At 46.8% G+C, this 14,192-nt stretch overlaps 1 protein-coding gene across 1 annotated transcript in view; it reads left to right on the forward strand.

Annotated features, from left to right (window-relative positions):
* Nucleotides 1-11,884: 11,884 nt before the first annotated feature.
* HHAT (hedgehog acyltransferase) overlaps nt 11,885-14,192 on the forward strand; it is a 161,914-nt gene continuing 159,606 nt past the window's right edge. The window contains exons 1-3 of the mRNA XM_037405739.1: nt 11,885-12,055; nt 12,428-12,564; nt 13,951-14,018. Coding sequence (XP_037261636.1) covers nt 12,471-12,564; nt 13,951-14,018 — 162 coding nt within the window. The 5' untranslated portion in view covers nt 11,885-12,055; nt 12,428-12,470. The remainder of the gene's footprint in view (nt 12,056-12,427; nt 12,565-13,950; nt 14,019-14,192) is intronic.

A 14,192-nucleotide genomic window follows, 5' to 3' on the forward strand; every position in this document is an offset into this window, starting at 1 on the left:
CTAGCGTAAGTAAGGTATTGGAGACTCTGGCACTTTGAGATTCTCCAATTCAGACACTGGAATCACTATGTGGCCAATACATGCTGCCAGCCAACTCCTAAAACAATATTAGGAAAGAACTACATTGCCCTGAGAAAGTGGCATTATCCTGTCCTAATAATTAAAACTACACTGCAACTATTCTGTGTGCTGTTAACAAAAAATATGCTGCGAGCCATGCCAAAGAAATATGTATCCCACAGCTAAGTCCACATGATATTTTTTTTAACACACAAGTTCAGACATGGTTTTCAAGCATGATGAATAGAGAACAATGTCCTGTTTGTGTGGGTGTGTGCACTGTCAAGCAGGCGAGGTTTAAGTGACTGCAGATTTTTGAATCAGAATCAAAAAAGGTCATTTGGAAACGGACAACATTTGCTCCTGCACAGTTTGTGACTAAACATCTGGGACTCACAGAGGACACTAGAAGAAAGTATTAGTAGTAAACAAGATTTTGCTGGTTTCTTCCACAGAAATGGCAATACCAGGAAAAAAATGGTAACAGAGTAGAAAAGAAACAAAATTTGTGCTGTGTGCACTTAAGCTGCTTTTAACAATTATGTTGTTCTTTGTTTTTGGTGGTTTTTTTCCCTCTCCACTCAAAGCCTCAAAAAGCAGCTAGTTCTAATGAAAAAGAAAAGATGCTGATGTTATACAGTAGTGGAAAACAAACCAATTTATCGAAAATTACTGTTGAAAAGTATTCTTAGCTAATAGGTCACATTTATTCTCTTGAAACATTGTGCAAAATTTTAAGTTCTTCTGAGGCTGTAGTGAATGTTTTTAATCTCTACAATAATGTTTGAGGAATCACAGATAGCAGGCATCTCAGAAGGGGAACATAAGTACCCTCCCAAAGCAGTTTTTACCATCATATCATACTTCTCTACCTATTTTCTTCCTCTTCAGAAAACACCCCAAAATTTACTTGCTTTCAAGCTATAATAACTTAGCATTTTCTTCATTTATGCCCTTCAAGGTATATATCACACTCACAGTTTCATCTGCTTCTTTTCTATTGATTCCCCCTGCTTCAGAAAATGGACATAAATGAGAGCACCTACTGATGTGAAGAATATTGATGCATTATTTTAACATATTTATTCCCTGTAAACATTCATTAGTTAAAAAGGAATGCTTTTCTCAAAGCAATTCCCAGCACATTCTTAAAACACAATTATCCAAACAGACTACTCCAAAAGCTGGCATTGCCTGGGCATTAATAACCCTGTAGCTGAAGGCTTGTTCTTTCTTATCAGAGCCATTCTCCAAATTCTCTCAGTTCAGGAAAGTAAATGTGCCTTGCAGCATGCCCTAAAGGATGATAAAGTCAGACTATTGTTGGCAATAGTTAGTCTTTAGAGGGGAAGCATGAAGTATTGTTCTGAGCAAAAGACAAAACCTGAAACTCTTGGTCCTGGCTCTGACTATGATTCTCTCCAAGGCTCTGGGTAAATCACTTGCTCTCTTCACCTCAGTTTCTTTATCTGTAAAATGGTGATAATATAACTTTGTTTTCACAAAACCACAGAATGGTCAGGGTTGGAAGAGACCTCTGGAGATCATATAGTCCAACACCTTATTAATACAGGTTGCACAGTATCACATCCAGAAAGGCTTTGAATAACTCCAAAGGAGACCACAGCCTTTCTGGGCAGCCTATTCCAGTGCTCTGTCATCCTCAAAAAAAAGTAGTTCTTCCTCGTATTCGAATGGAACTACCTGTGTTGCAGTTTGTGCCCCTTGTCCTGTTGCTGGGCACCACTGAAAAAAGCCTGGCCCCGTCCTCTTGACACTCACCCCTAAGATATCTCTATGAATTGGTAAGATCCCTTCCCAGTCTTCTCTTCTCCAGGCTAAACAGGTCCAGCTCTCTCAGCCTTTCCTCACCAGCGAGATGCTCCAGCCCATTCATCACCTTCGTAGCCTTCCACTGCACCCTCTCCAGTAGCTCCCTGTCTCTCTTGAACTGGGGAGCCCGGCACTGCACACAGCACTCCACATGCTGCCTCATCAGAGCAGAGCAGAGGGCAGGATCACCTCCCTCGACCTGCTGCCCACGCTCCTCCCAAAGCACCCCAGGATCCCATTGGCCTTCTTGGCCACAGGGCACACTGCCGGCCCGCGGGCAACTTGCTGCCCACCAGAACCCCCAGGTCCTTCTCTGCAGAGCTGCCTTCCAGCAGGTCAAGCCCTCGCCTGTACCGGTGCAGGGGCTGTTCCTCGCCAGGTGCAGGACCTTACAGTGCCTTTATTGAACTCCATCAGGTTCCTCTCTGCCCACCTCTCCAGCCTGCCCAGGTCCCTCTGAATGGCAGCGCAGCCTCTGGTGTATCAGCCGCTCCTCCCAGCTCCGTATCGCCAGCAAACCCGCTGAGGGTACGCTCTGTCCCTCCATCCAGGGCACTGATGAGCGAGTTGAACAGGACCGGACCCAGCACTCACCCCTGGGGAACAGCACGAGCTACAGGCCCCCAGGCAGCCTCTGTGCCGCTGGTCACAGTCCTCTGAGCTCTGCCATTCAGCCACTTCTCAATCCACCTCACCGTCCACTCACCTGACCCACACTGCCTGAGCGCACCCATGAGGCTATTACAGGAGACAGTGGCAAAAGCCCTGCTGAGGTCAGGGTAGACAACATTCACTGCTCTCCCCTGGTCTACCCAGCCAGCTGTTCCATCATAGAAGGCTGTCAGATTGGTCAGGCATGATTTCCCGTTGGTGAATCCATGTTGACTACTCCTGACAACCTTCTTTTCCTCCATGTGCTTCGAGATGACCTCCAGGATGAGCTGTTCCACCACCTTTCCGGGGATGGAGATGAGGCTGAATGGCCTGTAGCTTTCTGGGTCCTCCTCACCCTTTTTGAAGGCTGGGGTGACACTGGCTTTCCTCCAGTCCTCAGGCACCACTCCTGTCCTCCGTGGCCCTTCAAAGATGATGGACAGAGGCCTAGGAATAACATCTGCCAGCTCCCTCGTCACTCACGGGTGCAGCCCATCGGGGCCCATGGATTTGTGGGTGTTAAGTCTGCTAAAGTGATCTCTAACATGGTCCTCCTTGACCAGGGGAAAGTCTTCCTTTCTCCAGACTTCCTCTCTTGCCTCCAGGATTTGGGAAGCCAGAGGGCTGGCCTTGGTGGTGACGACTGAAGCAAAGGCAGCATTTAGGAACTCCTCCCTCTCGGTGTCCTTTGCCACCAGGGCACTCACCTCATCCAGCAGTGGGCCCACGTTTTCCCTAGTCACCCTTTTCCTGCTGATGTACTTGAAGAAGCCCTTCTTGTTGTCCTTGACCTCCCTCACTAGATTTAATTCCAAATGGACCTTGGCCTTCCTCATTGCATCCCTGCATGTTCTGACAATGTTCCTGTATTCCTCCCAAATGGTCTGTACCTTTTTTCACATCCTGTAAACTTCCTTCTTGTCTTTGAGTTTTGCCTGAAGCTCCTTGCTCATCCTGGCAGGTCTTCTGCCCCCTTTGCTTGATTTCTTACTCATAGGGATGCACCCATCTTAAGCTCAGAGAAAGTGGTGTTTGAATATCAGGCAGCTCTTTTGGACCCCTCTCCCTTCTAGAGCCCTAACCCATGGGATTTCTCCAAGTAGGTCCTTGAAGAGGCCAAAGTTAGCTTTCCTGGAGACCAGGGTTGCAGTCCTACTTATTGCCTTGCTTCCTCCATGCAGGATCCTGAACTCCACCATCTCATGGTCACTGTAGCCAAGGCTGCCCTCAACCTTTTGCTGAATAATTTTACAATATGTTGGAAAATTGATGCTTGGAAAACACTTTGATGATAGAAAGTGCATTTTAAATGTGAGATTTAATACAAACAGCTCATAAGAATTGTTTTCTGCACTCTGTTATAAAGTAATTGGGACAGATTAAATGCTTAAGTCATACTGCAGTACCTACAACTGTGTTTTTAGAGCAATTCACAATAGCATTTCCTTAGAAAAAGCTATAGGAAGTGGAAACCAAAAAATGCTCCCCACTGTTTCCTTGTTGTAAGAATGCTGCAATAGAAATGGTGAAGAGAGATATTGTTCAGAATGTGTTACTCAAAATGTCCACAGAGTGTTTCAGGTGAAAACAAACTAACAATTCTGTGGAGAATGTACTGGGCATGCAGTTCCTCTGAGTGTAGGTCAGCAGCAGTTCTGCTGCTCGTTTCTTTCTTTTCTGTTGCAAAGTAGCCATAGATGAGGTGCCAGCCAGCCTGGAGCAGAACATGGGAGACCATGTGAGCAGCAAAAAATGGCATTAGAAGGCAAAGCTTTCTCAAAGACCACACTTGAAAACAAAAACCAATTTCAACCATGAGTAGAATGGAAGATCTTTATTTTTTAGCCTTGTTCTGTATGTATGGGCTGCAACTCTGAATGATGAGGGTAGTTGAGACAGGTCTATTTTCTGACCCTTCCTCTAGAAACTCTCTTCTGGAGAAAAGGCTGTGAACAGCCAGGTGAAAGATGGACTAATTCCAAAGAAGAACAGGCATCTGAAGCAGAACTTGGGTAAACTGGAGGTACCTAACTGAACACTGCCACTTAAAAACACTTAATGCTGGTGATGCTCTAGCATTTCCCTGTTTAGGGACCTGGAGCTCTGCTGTATTTCTTGTGCAGACTCTCTGTGTCCCAGGGAGTGCTGTGAAAACTTGTAGCATGTCTCTGAGTTTGGTGGCAGTCCCTCTGTGCTCCCCAAGGTCTGCTAGAAGTATACTTGCCCCAGCAGCCAGAGCAGGTCCTGCTCTCCACACCCTTGAAACAGCCATCACCACTTTCTATTTAAAATACAAATGGTTAGGCCCCTTTGGCATAACCTAAAGCTTAAAGCAAGCCTCAGGGTGTGAGTGACAGATCTTGTATTCTCTTCAGCCTCAGAATTTCCACTTGTCTCCGTAACAGAAGTGAGCTCATGAAAAACAGTGTGATTGGGAAAGAGAGCTCTCCACTTTTCCATGGAAGGTTATCACCTGACAAAAAAGAATGTAGGATATCTGGGGCTAAAAAGTGAAAAAAATGCAGGTGTGGTGCTGTACCTAGCATCTGGGACACTCAAGAGGAAAAAGATTTTTCTGGTTTTCAGTCTTCCATGGAATTGCCTTTGCATTTTGCACTAAACCTCCATCGACTCAACTGTGTAAACCACTGCCCAGAGAGGACGACTCTCAGTTGTCTCCTCCAGGCAGCCTAGAGGATGATCTGTCTTGTAGGGCTTCCATTATTTGGATGAGCTGGTCCTTACTCAGTTCATTTTCCATGTCAAGGTGCTGTTTTAAAGAGGTGAATCCTCTTCTTCTCTTCCAGTAAAAAGCTATCAACTCGGACTAAATAAGGCAGGAAGATTATGGCAGTTCATGGTGGATGTGAGGTTTGAAACCTATTCCAAATCTACAGTAGTCAAGGAAGACGTTGTGCACTGCAAGCAGCACCTTGTCCTGAGGCAGCAATTCGATGTATTTGCAAATCATGTTGCAGTTATAAGCCACAGTTGGAAATGACCCACTTTTTTATTGTATACAATGTTACTCAGTTGATTTATGCTAGTGGCAGAGCAAAATTTTGGCATTTCAAATAGCTGTAAATATTTATGAGTTAAATGCAATTTTTGCTAATATTTTAGCACCGTTATATGAAGAGATTATCCTCAAAGGGTGAGATGTTGCTGGCATTTTGCACAGGCACCAAAAGAGCTTTTGAATTCTTTTTCCTATTGAAAACCATAATCTCAAGAACAATCTAAAAAATGCTTCAAGTATGACAGAGCACTTCTTCTCATTTACATACATTTATTATCTGTTACATAAGCACAGAGGCAAAATAGGTGTCTACATTCTAAAGTCAGGGTTTTTATCACTTAGAAGCCCATGCTGGCGTACTACCCTCTCTTCATGGAAAGGTGAAACATAAAATAGAGACAAATTAGAAGGAAGTCAATGCACAAAGCAAGAAAGCTTCTCAGATAAAACATACAAAAACTTTTGGTTTTTGAAATATCCTTAGAGGAAGGCTCCCCCTGACCATGTTACCTTAGTTCCTAAGATGTCATCCGTGTACTCAGGTGGGAAACCAGCTATAAGGTTTTTATTTACAACACAATTTAGAGGCAGGTGCAGACTGATCTAAGTGCGCATACGTGTGAAGGGAATGGGACCCTGCAGCCATAATGGCACAAATGCACCAGGTAGCCAGGGAGCATACATGACTGTGGCCACGAATACAATCCCATTGACTTGAGTATTCAGTGGATTTGTAATACATTTTAATATACGTGTTGTGTATAGAAGGAAAGACTGGCAATTAAAGCATCATTGACTAGGTCTCACGCACTCATGGAACAAAAAGACAGTTTCTGAAAAGAGGAGTTGTGATTTAACTATTTGTCATGTTGTGAACAGCCAGGTCCACTGAGTCCTCTTAGTTTCACAGACCTTAAAAAGACAAAAGAAAAACATTCTGCCAAATAAAAATAATCAACCTGTAATGTATTCTCCCTCTTTCACAAGGATATGGCAAACAATAGGAATTAAGGGATAAATCAGTAAAGTACAGGTGGTTGTGGTAAATGAAATGATCCTTTACTAGTTGTTCATATAGCGAAGCGATGTGAGGAGATGGAGAGTTTAGAAATTTGCTCACTAGGCAGTGAGAGAGGCTATTCTGTCTGAATATTTTTTGTCAATTATCATATAGTAATCTAAGATGTATTTTTTTGCTACATTTATTCCATTCACTGAACTGATTAAAAAGTCAACGTTTTCAGGAATATAGCTATGGATTAAATCTAGGTGTGCACAGATAGGAGTAATTTCTTATGCCACTGAAAAAGATGTGTATAATGTGGTGTAATAGAATGAGATTTGCATCTGATTTACAGCCTCAGTATAACTAAATTTAAAACACTTTTTGGATTACTTACATTTTGTCAGCTACTTGCCCTATTGGAGGTCAGGTGGGAGTCTTGCTATCATTTTTAATAATGTAAATTATAATTGAGTAAACTGATTATGATCTGGCATTTTTTCTGAATTTCATTCTACTATTACTTAAAAATGATAAGAAAAGTAATACCTGAAGTAGGGAATTTTTTTTAAGAATTGCTTCTCCCAGGTTTGGACTAGACCATCTATTCTGTTCTGGGATGACTGAGATACTGAAATTCTGAGGTGTTTAAATACTCCAGTAGCAGATTATCCACTTCCTTGCTAGGAATCACGGAGGTTTCAATATGATGACTAAGGTGTGTAGGACTTGACTCACCATCCCCTTAACTCCCATCACTTCACACTTAAAGCTAGAAAACTTCTAAGAAGTGTTGTGGGAAAAATAAAAATAAAAAAACTTTGTGTTTAATAGCTGGCTACTTAGAAACTAAGACTCAAGCATGATTAACTAAGACTCAGGTACGATCAAGGTAGCACAGTTAAGCCTCACCCCAGCTATGGTAACTGTACACAAGTGGACTCTACACCCATGCTGAGAGCAAAGCTGTATGACTTCGCTTGCGATACTGCTTTCATTGGAAGGAAGAATGGGTAATCAGTAAAGAAACCCATTAAAAGGCTCTGACCAGGAGGCATGGTTTTCAGGCCTTTAGTTAAGTAAAGCAGGTAGTGTATTGATGAGGAAGCCTCTGAGATGTTCAGCATGACTCCAACAGTGAGCTGTTCAGTTACGATACTGTATTAACTTACTGTATTTTTTCCCAAAGTAATTTTATGAATCCCCAGTCTGAAGCAGGATGGTAGTTTTCCAGCCTCAGAGCATGAAACAAGTTCTCAAAGATGCAAGGGATTCATTAAAAGGAAGCCAGGAAAATTTTTATATCTGCATGCACAGAAATACTGACTTTGTGATTGCAAGGATCTCTTTATAAACAATGTCTATATACATACAGCTAAAGGTGCTGGGGAAAAAAATGCTTGGCACTTCACAAAGAACCAGTTTCAGGGCTTAGGGGGCCGAGGAGAGAGGAACCTGTGAAGATGGGGTTATCTGCAATGCTGACCAGCTTGGTGTAATTTTCACTTTTCATTAAGCCAAGCCAAACAAGACTAGAAGGGCAAACTTGCATGTTGTTTCCCTAGAGTCCATAACTCTGTGCCTGAGATCTCCAGAGGGAGGGTTCGCATTAACTGTGGTTGTGTCATATTTAACTTGGCTATTGTAAGACTCACTTGGCTCTCTTCATAAATACCACACCTTTTATATTTCTGACTCTCCCCATTTTAATACTGCTATTTTACTATGTGGAGATTTCTTGTCATACTTGTGACTTCTCCTAAATATACACGGCTCATCCCCCTGTGTGCTGCTGGACTTCTAATCTGCAGACTCTCAGTGGGTGCTGATCATATCCCATCATTCAGATGTTGCACACAGCGGGCATTACTGTGTGATTTCCAGAGGGTGAATGAGAACAAGAGACTTGGTTCAATGCTGTGAGATACCAACCTGTGAGAGAAAGCTCTAGGGCACTGCTTGTAACTCCCAGGGGGACTTGATATTCAGAAAAGCAGTGGGAGGTGTTATGCTTTAGCCTGCCTGAGGACTCTACTGCTGGATTCATAAATTCATACTGATTTTGACTTCTTAACCACATGGGAAGCCAATGACAAGTTGAAAAAAAGGGTTTCCTCTAAAATGGAATCTTCAGTTTACTTCCCCAGCTGCAAAATGCCTGAGGTGCCCACCTCATTGCCTTTTATGCCCCCACCCTGCCTTGTCCCTGTGGCCATGATGAGGCCCTAGAAATGAAGAGCTCTGTAACAAGCTCACCTCAGAAGAACTTGCACAGAAAGCCAATAGTAAGGGCCCTTTTAATAAGGCCTCTGCTACCTTTGTTCTCCTTGATTCTGGAATTATTTGCTTAAGTTTCTGATGATCACATCTATAGCTGATCACACACAAAAGGGAGACTCTCACCAAACAGTGTTTGCACTGTATAGTCAAAACCCAACACTTCCAATTCAGGTGCTACACCAGCTGAGAGATAGAAATAAATAAAAAGGGACATGAATATCTGCTAGCGACAGACTCCCTTCTAGTGATGCTTGAACCAATCTGCAAGAGACACTGCACCCTCCACTGTTCATCAAGGCTGTGGTGGGGACTGGATGCCTTCCTGCTGGCTCCCAGTAGTGAAGATGGACATGGGCTTCCTTGGCAGGTTGTTGCCTCTGCACTCTGTAGATATTCTGGTGGTGAGAGTGGTGCAAACCTTCATGCAGAAGCAATGCTCCAAATTTGTCCCAGAGAAACACCTCTACCATGACAAATCATCTTTCTGTTCAAGCTGGATTGCCTTTTTGTGGCCTTGGAGAAACCTGCCGCATGTACACAGAATCATACCACTTTCTTCCTAAAGGACAGGTGTCTTGAAAAGGCTGTCAGGCCTGTGCAGCTGCTGGGACGCAGGGCAAGAGGTGTTTCAAAAACTTTACCTCCTTGCTGATCAAATGAGAAGTGGGGCTTTCTGCTGCTGCTTTTCTAGGTTTTTTGCTCTTAGGTTCCTCCGCTGCCTGTCAGTGACTGTAGCAGCAGCAGAACTTGCTTTTTGCTTGTGCCACCTAAAATGGTGAGGGCTGTGTTGATGTGTAGGTGTTTGTGCCAGCAATGTTCAGCAGCATAGTTTATAGCTAGTCTTGCAAAGTCATTAATTGAGATTATTGTCATGTTTTACCATATAAAATCCTTTGAATAAAGGGGGGCATCTAATGTAGAAGTCCAGGCAGGGAGATCTTCCAGCTGGTACTGTTGCCAGTTTGTCAGTGTTCCTGCTCCATGAGCTTGGCAGTGACCTTTGTGGAAGGGTAGCTGCGCACCCGGTGTACATGGGCTCCTGGATGTCACCATATAACTAATGACAAAGAGTCCTTTTCAGTGTAAGCAGATGTAAAAGCTGTAACGTGTTATATATCTCTTCTCTTCTTGAAGCTGCAGTAGTGCTCTGCATGCATACTGTTTGTGTTCTGCAGCCACCTAGAGGGCCTGCTGCCTGTACCGACTTCACTCTGTGTTGACCAGGAACCAAGAAACTGCAGGAAAATACAAGCTCTGCTGACCCTTAGCGGCCATAACTTGGTTTCAGTGCTGTGGGTATGTTTTACAAATTCAGGACTGCTGATCTGGTGCTGTAATGCAGGCGTTCTTTTTTTTTTCCCTTTTTTTTATTTTTTTTTCCGGGGGGCGGGCAGAAGGTACCGACTAACCTGTTGAGGGCAAAAACTGGGAAAGCAATGTCAGCAGAGAAGAGGATCTTGAATCATAGACAGGAATATACCCGACCTTGAGAATTTACGGCAATTGCACAGAGCAAATACAGTATCTTACATCTAGGGGCTATTAAAATTGACACCATAAACTGAAGGTGAGTCATTCTCTGGCAAAGAGAGACAGAAAGAAAAACTGAAGGCAAAAAGCAAAATTATTAAGATTACAACGTGGCTCAGGCAGACAGATGTGATTCTTGGAGACACCAGGAGATGCATGCCTCATTTAGTTAGGGAAAACAACCCCTTGTACTGAGGACTTCACCTGGAGTATCAGACACAAGCCTGGCTTTCAAAGATCAGGAAACAGGAATTTGAATACACAAAGAAAGCCTCAAGGTGATTAGGGGAACTGAAATGCTGTTTTATAAGAGGAACTTAAAGATCCAGCAAGACAATAGCCAAAAGGGTATGAAATGTTTCCCCCATTAAAAAATGTCATCGCTGATGTCAACAACGGAGAGGGATAAAAGTCACATGGTGCAAGCTCAGATGGGCATAAATTGCCCAAATCTTTTGAACTGGGAAGTCAGTGTGTTTTTAACACTAGAACCACTGTGGTTCCGTAGCTGTGTCCATAGTGCCAGGAGGAGGGAACCCTTGCTAAAATGCAGGTTGATCCATGCTGGTTGTCAGCACCAGCACTTCCAGCCCTACGTTCCTGCTTTGGTGGTGCTCTTCACACTGCCTCATTTTTCACGTTGTGTTGTGATGGCTGTAACAGCTGTGTCCCTGTGTACCTTGCACCTCAGCAGGGGGGGAAAAGTCTCTGAGAGGCTGTTACGGCCACCCTTTTGATCTGAATTCAATCCTTCATTTTCAGTTCAGCGTTAATTTACATGACAACTCTTGGAACAACTTTTCAGAGCCGATATGATGAAGAAGATGCCTGTGTTTTCACGCTGACTTGCAGCACCTGTCTCCCAGTGCCACCCCCCTGGCTCATTCCAGGCTCTGTGGAACACGCAAGCTGGCACTCTCTTCCCGGGACACCTTTATACAAGTGATACTCTCCTGTGATCCCTCAGCTGTGAGGATGCCCGCATCCACAGTCGCATGAAAAACTGCTACAGCAACATAGACCAGAACGGCAACTTCTTAACCCAGACAGCTTGTGTGTTTGATACAAGTCTGATACCAGCTCGTGTGTTTGATACAAGTCTGATACCAGCTCGTGTGTTTGATACAAGCCAGCTGACAGATCTCAGCAGGTCTAAGCCGACCTGCATAGCGCGTTTCATGCCCAAAGACAAGGGTGCTGCTCTGTAAACGAGCCCTGCTGCTGCTCTCGGGCACGCGTCGGCCGGGCCGCGGCGAGCGAGGACACGGGAGCAGGGCCGGCCCAAGCCCCGCTCCACGGGGAACCCAGCGGGGCCGCGCGGCGCCACAGCCTCGCAGCCGGAGCCGCAGCCGCAGCCACGGCGGGGCCGCGCAAGCCGCGGGGCCCGCTCCGCCGCGGCGGGAGGGCTGCGGCGCCGCCCGGCGGCCAGGAGAGGGCGCGCAGAGGCGGGGAGCACCGCCCCGCTCCCGCCCTCCGTCCGCGGAGGTGGTGGCGGCTCGTAACGGGGCGGGCGGCGCCAGGGCCGGGCGTTGTGTGGAGCGGCGGGGGTGCCTTGGCGCGGAGCTGCCCCTCGCCGGCCGCCCCGCCTGCCTGTCTGTGGGGCTGGAGCCTCGGCTCGGCTCGCCTGGGGCCGCGGATGCTGCGCCTCCCGCTGCCGGCGGCGGAGCCCTCCTCAGGTAAGGCGGGGAGCGGGGTCCCCCTCCGCTCCCCTCAGTCCCCGGCCGGTGAGAGCGGCCGGGGTCCGGCTCTGGCCCTGGCTCGGTACTGAGGGCCCCGTCGGGCCGTCGGCCCCGCCGCCTCCGCAGCCGTTGCGGCCGGGCAGGACTCGCCTGCCCTCCCGGCAGCTGCGGGCGGAGCACGGCCGCCTCCCTGCCCCGAGCCCGCCCCGCCGCAGGGCCCCGGCAGCGCGGGGCCTGAAGCGCGCTGGGTGGCCGTGCCCGGCCCGCCGGGGATCCGTGCGAGGGCCCGGCTGCGGCAGCTGCAGTGCCCGGTGAGGGGTGCCCGTCCGTCTGCCGCGGGGCAACCTCTCCCGTTGTCTTTCCGCGCAGGGAGGGAGCCGGCGGGGTCTGCGGGGGAGCAGCTCCCAGACCAATGCTGCTGCCGGCTTGGGAAATGCGTCTCTACGGGCTTCTCGCCGTGGGATCTCACCTCTACGCTTTCTACGAAGCGCACCGAGTGTCTCGAAGTAAGTCTGTGACACGGGTGTGCTTGTGCCCGCAGTGCTTCCCGTCCGTGACTGGCGAGGCTGCTCGGGTTCAGTTGGTTTCCACTTTTTTCTCTGGGTTGTTTTCTGCTTTTCTCCTCTGCAAAAAGCGCCTGTGCTCTTCCTGGCTGCAAACCAGCCCTGTGCAAGGAAGCAGTAGCCAGGTGCCAGCTGAGCAGAAAGATTTGCCCCAAGACTTTTCTGCCTTGAGTGCTGGGAAGTCCCTCGGCAATGGTGTCCTGGCACTCTGCTGTCAGGGAAGAGACCTCTGAAGCTCAGATGAGGGAAGTTAAGAAAGTTGGCTTTGAATTGTTTTTTTTTTTTCCTGGCTAGTCCCGTGCAGCAGCTTGGAAGTGGGTGATTTGGAAGCATCTATGTCTCCTGATGGTACGTGCCGGGGACTGGACCTGGGGAGGTCCCAGGGCAGATGAGCGCTGTGCTCTCTGGAGTTCTCAAGCTCCTGTGCTGGGCTGCGGGCTTGGAGCAGTGGTTGGCTAGTCTGTACGGCTTTGATGTCAGTTTCAAAACACCTGCTTGTGCCTTGTGTAACCTTTTGGTAGCCACTACGGCTTGGTTTCGGTTCAATGGGACTGTGTAGCGCTGAGGGGTGGGCTTTTAAACCAAAATACAACTTGTAGATGAAAAAAAAGCTGTGTTCTAGCACACTGATACTTTAAGGGAAATGAAGGTGCTATTATCTAATAAAAGTATAGCTAGAGAGGCTTGTTAGGGAGATAAATATTGCATGTTATTAAGCTTTAATCAGCAATGTTCTACATTAATGACCCTAGCTGACTCTCAGAGAGCTTAAGGGAAGAACAAGAGTAATGGAAAGGCACTTGCAGGGCAGTGAAGGAAGTGCTGGCTGAATGGGTACAGAGTTGTGTACCCATGCGTACAGCATGTCTTCTACAGAGACGGTGGTATGGGAGCAGGTTCTGGAGGCGGCTTCTCTGAGTGGTGTTGTCCTGCTCAGGCTGTACTGGTGGTCATTGTCACGTCTGTGACCCTTCTGCTCAAGTGGTAGAAACCAGGCAGCCCTGAAAGAGGGGAAATGAGGATTAGTGCAGGTTTTGTGTGGTAAAAGGTTGATTGCTGTCTGCTACTGCCCCTGTTGCAAGGGGGAAATCAAAGCATAGGTTCTGGGCAGTTCAGTGTCTTTGTCTTTGCTGTGGGGCAGAGCTGTGGTCTGGTTGGGTAGCTTGCCTGGTGAGCAGTGACATGATGATGCGCCCTTTCCTGGCTCCCAGTGTCCCTGTTGGCAGAGGCAGTGCAGGAACATGTTGCTCTTGAGCAGCAGAGGTCGCATCCCTGACTCTCCCTGCTCTGGCTGTCATGTCCTTAGCAAAGTTTTGCTCTTCTTTACAGAGTATGAAGCTGCGATGGACAGAAGGTTTGGGCTGGAACCAGGGACTCTCTTTTGGGGCCTGAAAAAGGTAGGTTGGGTGACTGGTACCAGCATCTTTTATTTTGTGGCACTAATGTGAACATTATGTCTTTATGCCTTTTGCTCACCCAAACTTCTGATCTAGCTTCAGAGGTTTGTAGTAACTTTACAGATTTGGATATTCGTAGTTAATTTTAGTCTGATGAGGAAGGAGGACTTGATG

This window comes from Falco rusticolus, chromosome 12 (assembly GCF_015220075.1).
Source record: "Falco rusticolus isolate bFalRus1 chromosome 12, bFalRus1.pri, whole genome shotgun sequence".
Classification (NCBI taxonomy): domain Eukaryota; kingdom Metazoa; phylum Chordata; class Aves; order Falconiformes; family Falconidae; genus Falco; species Falco rusticolus.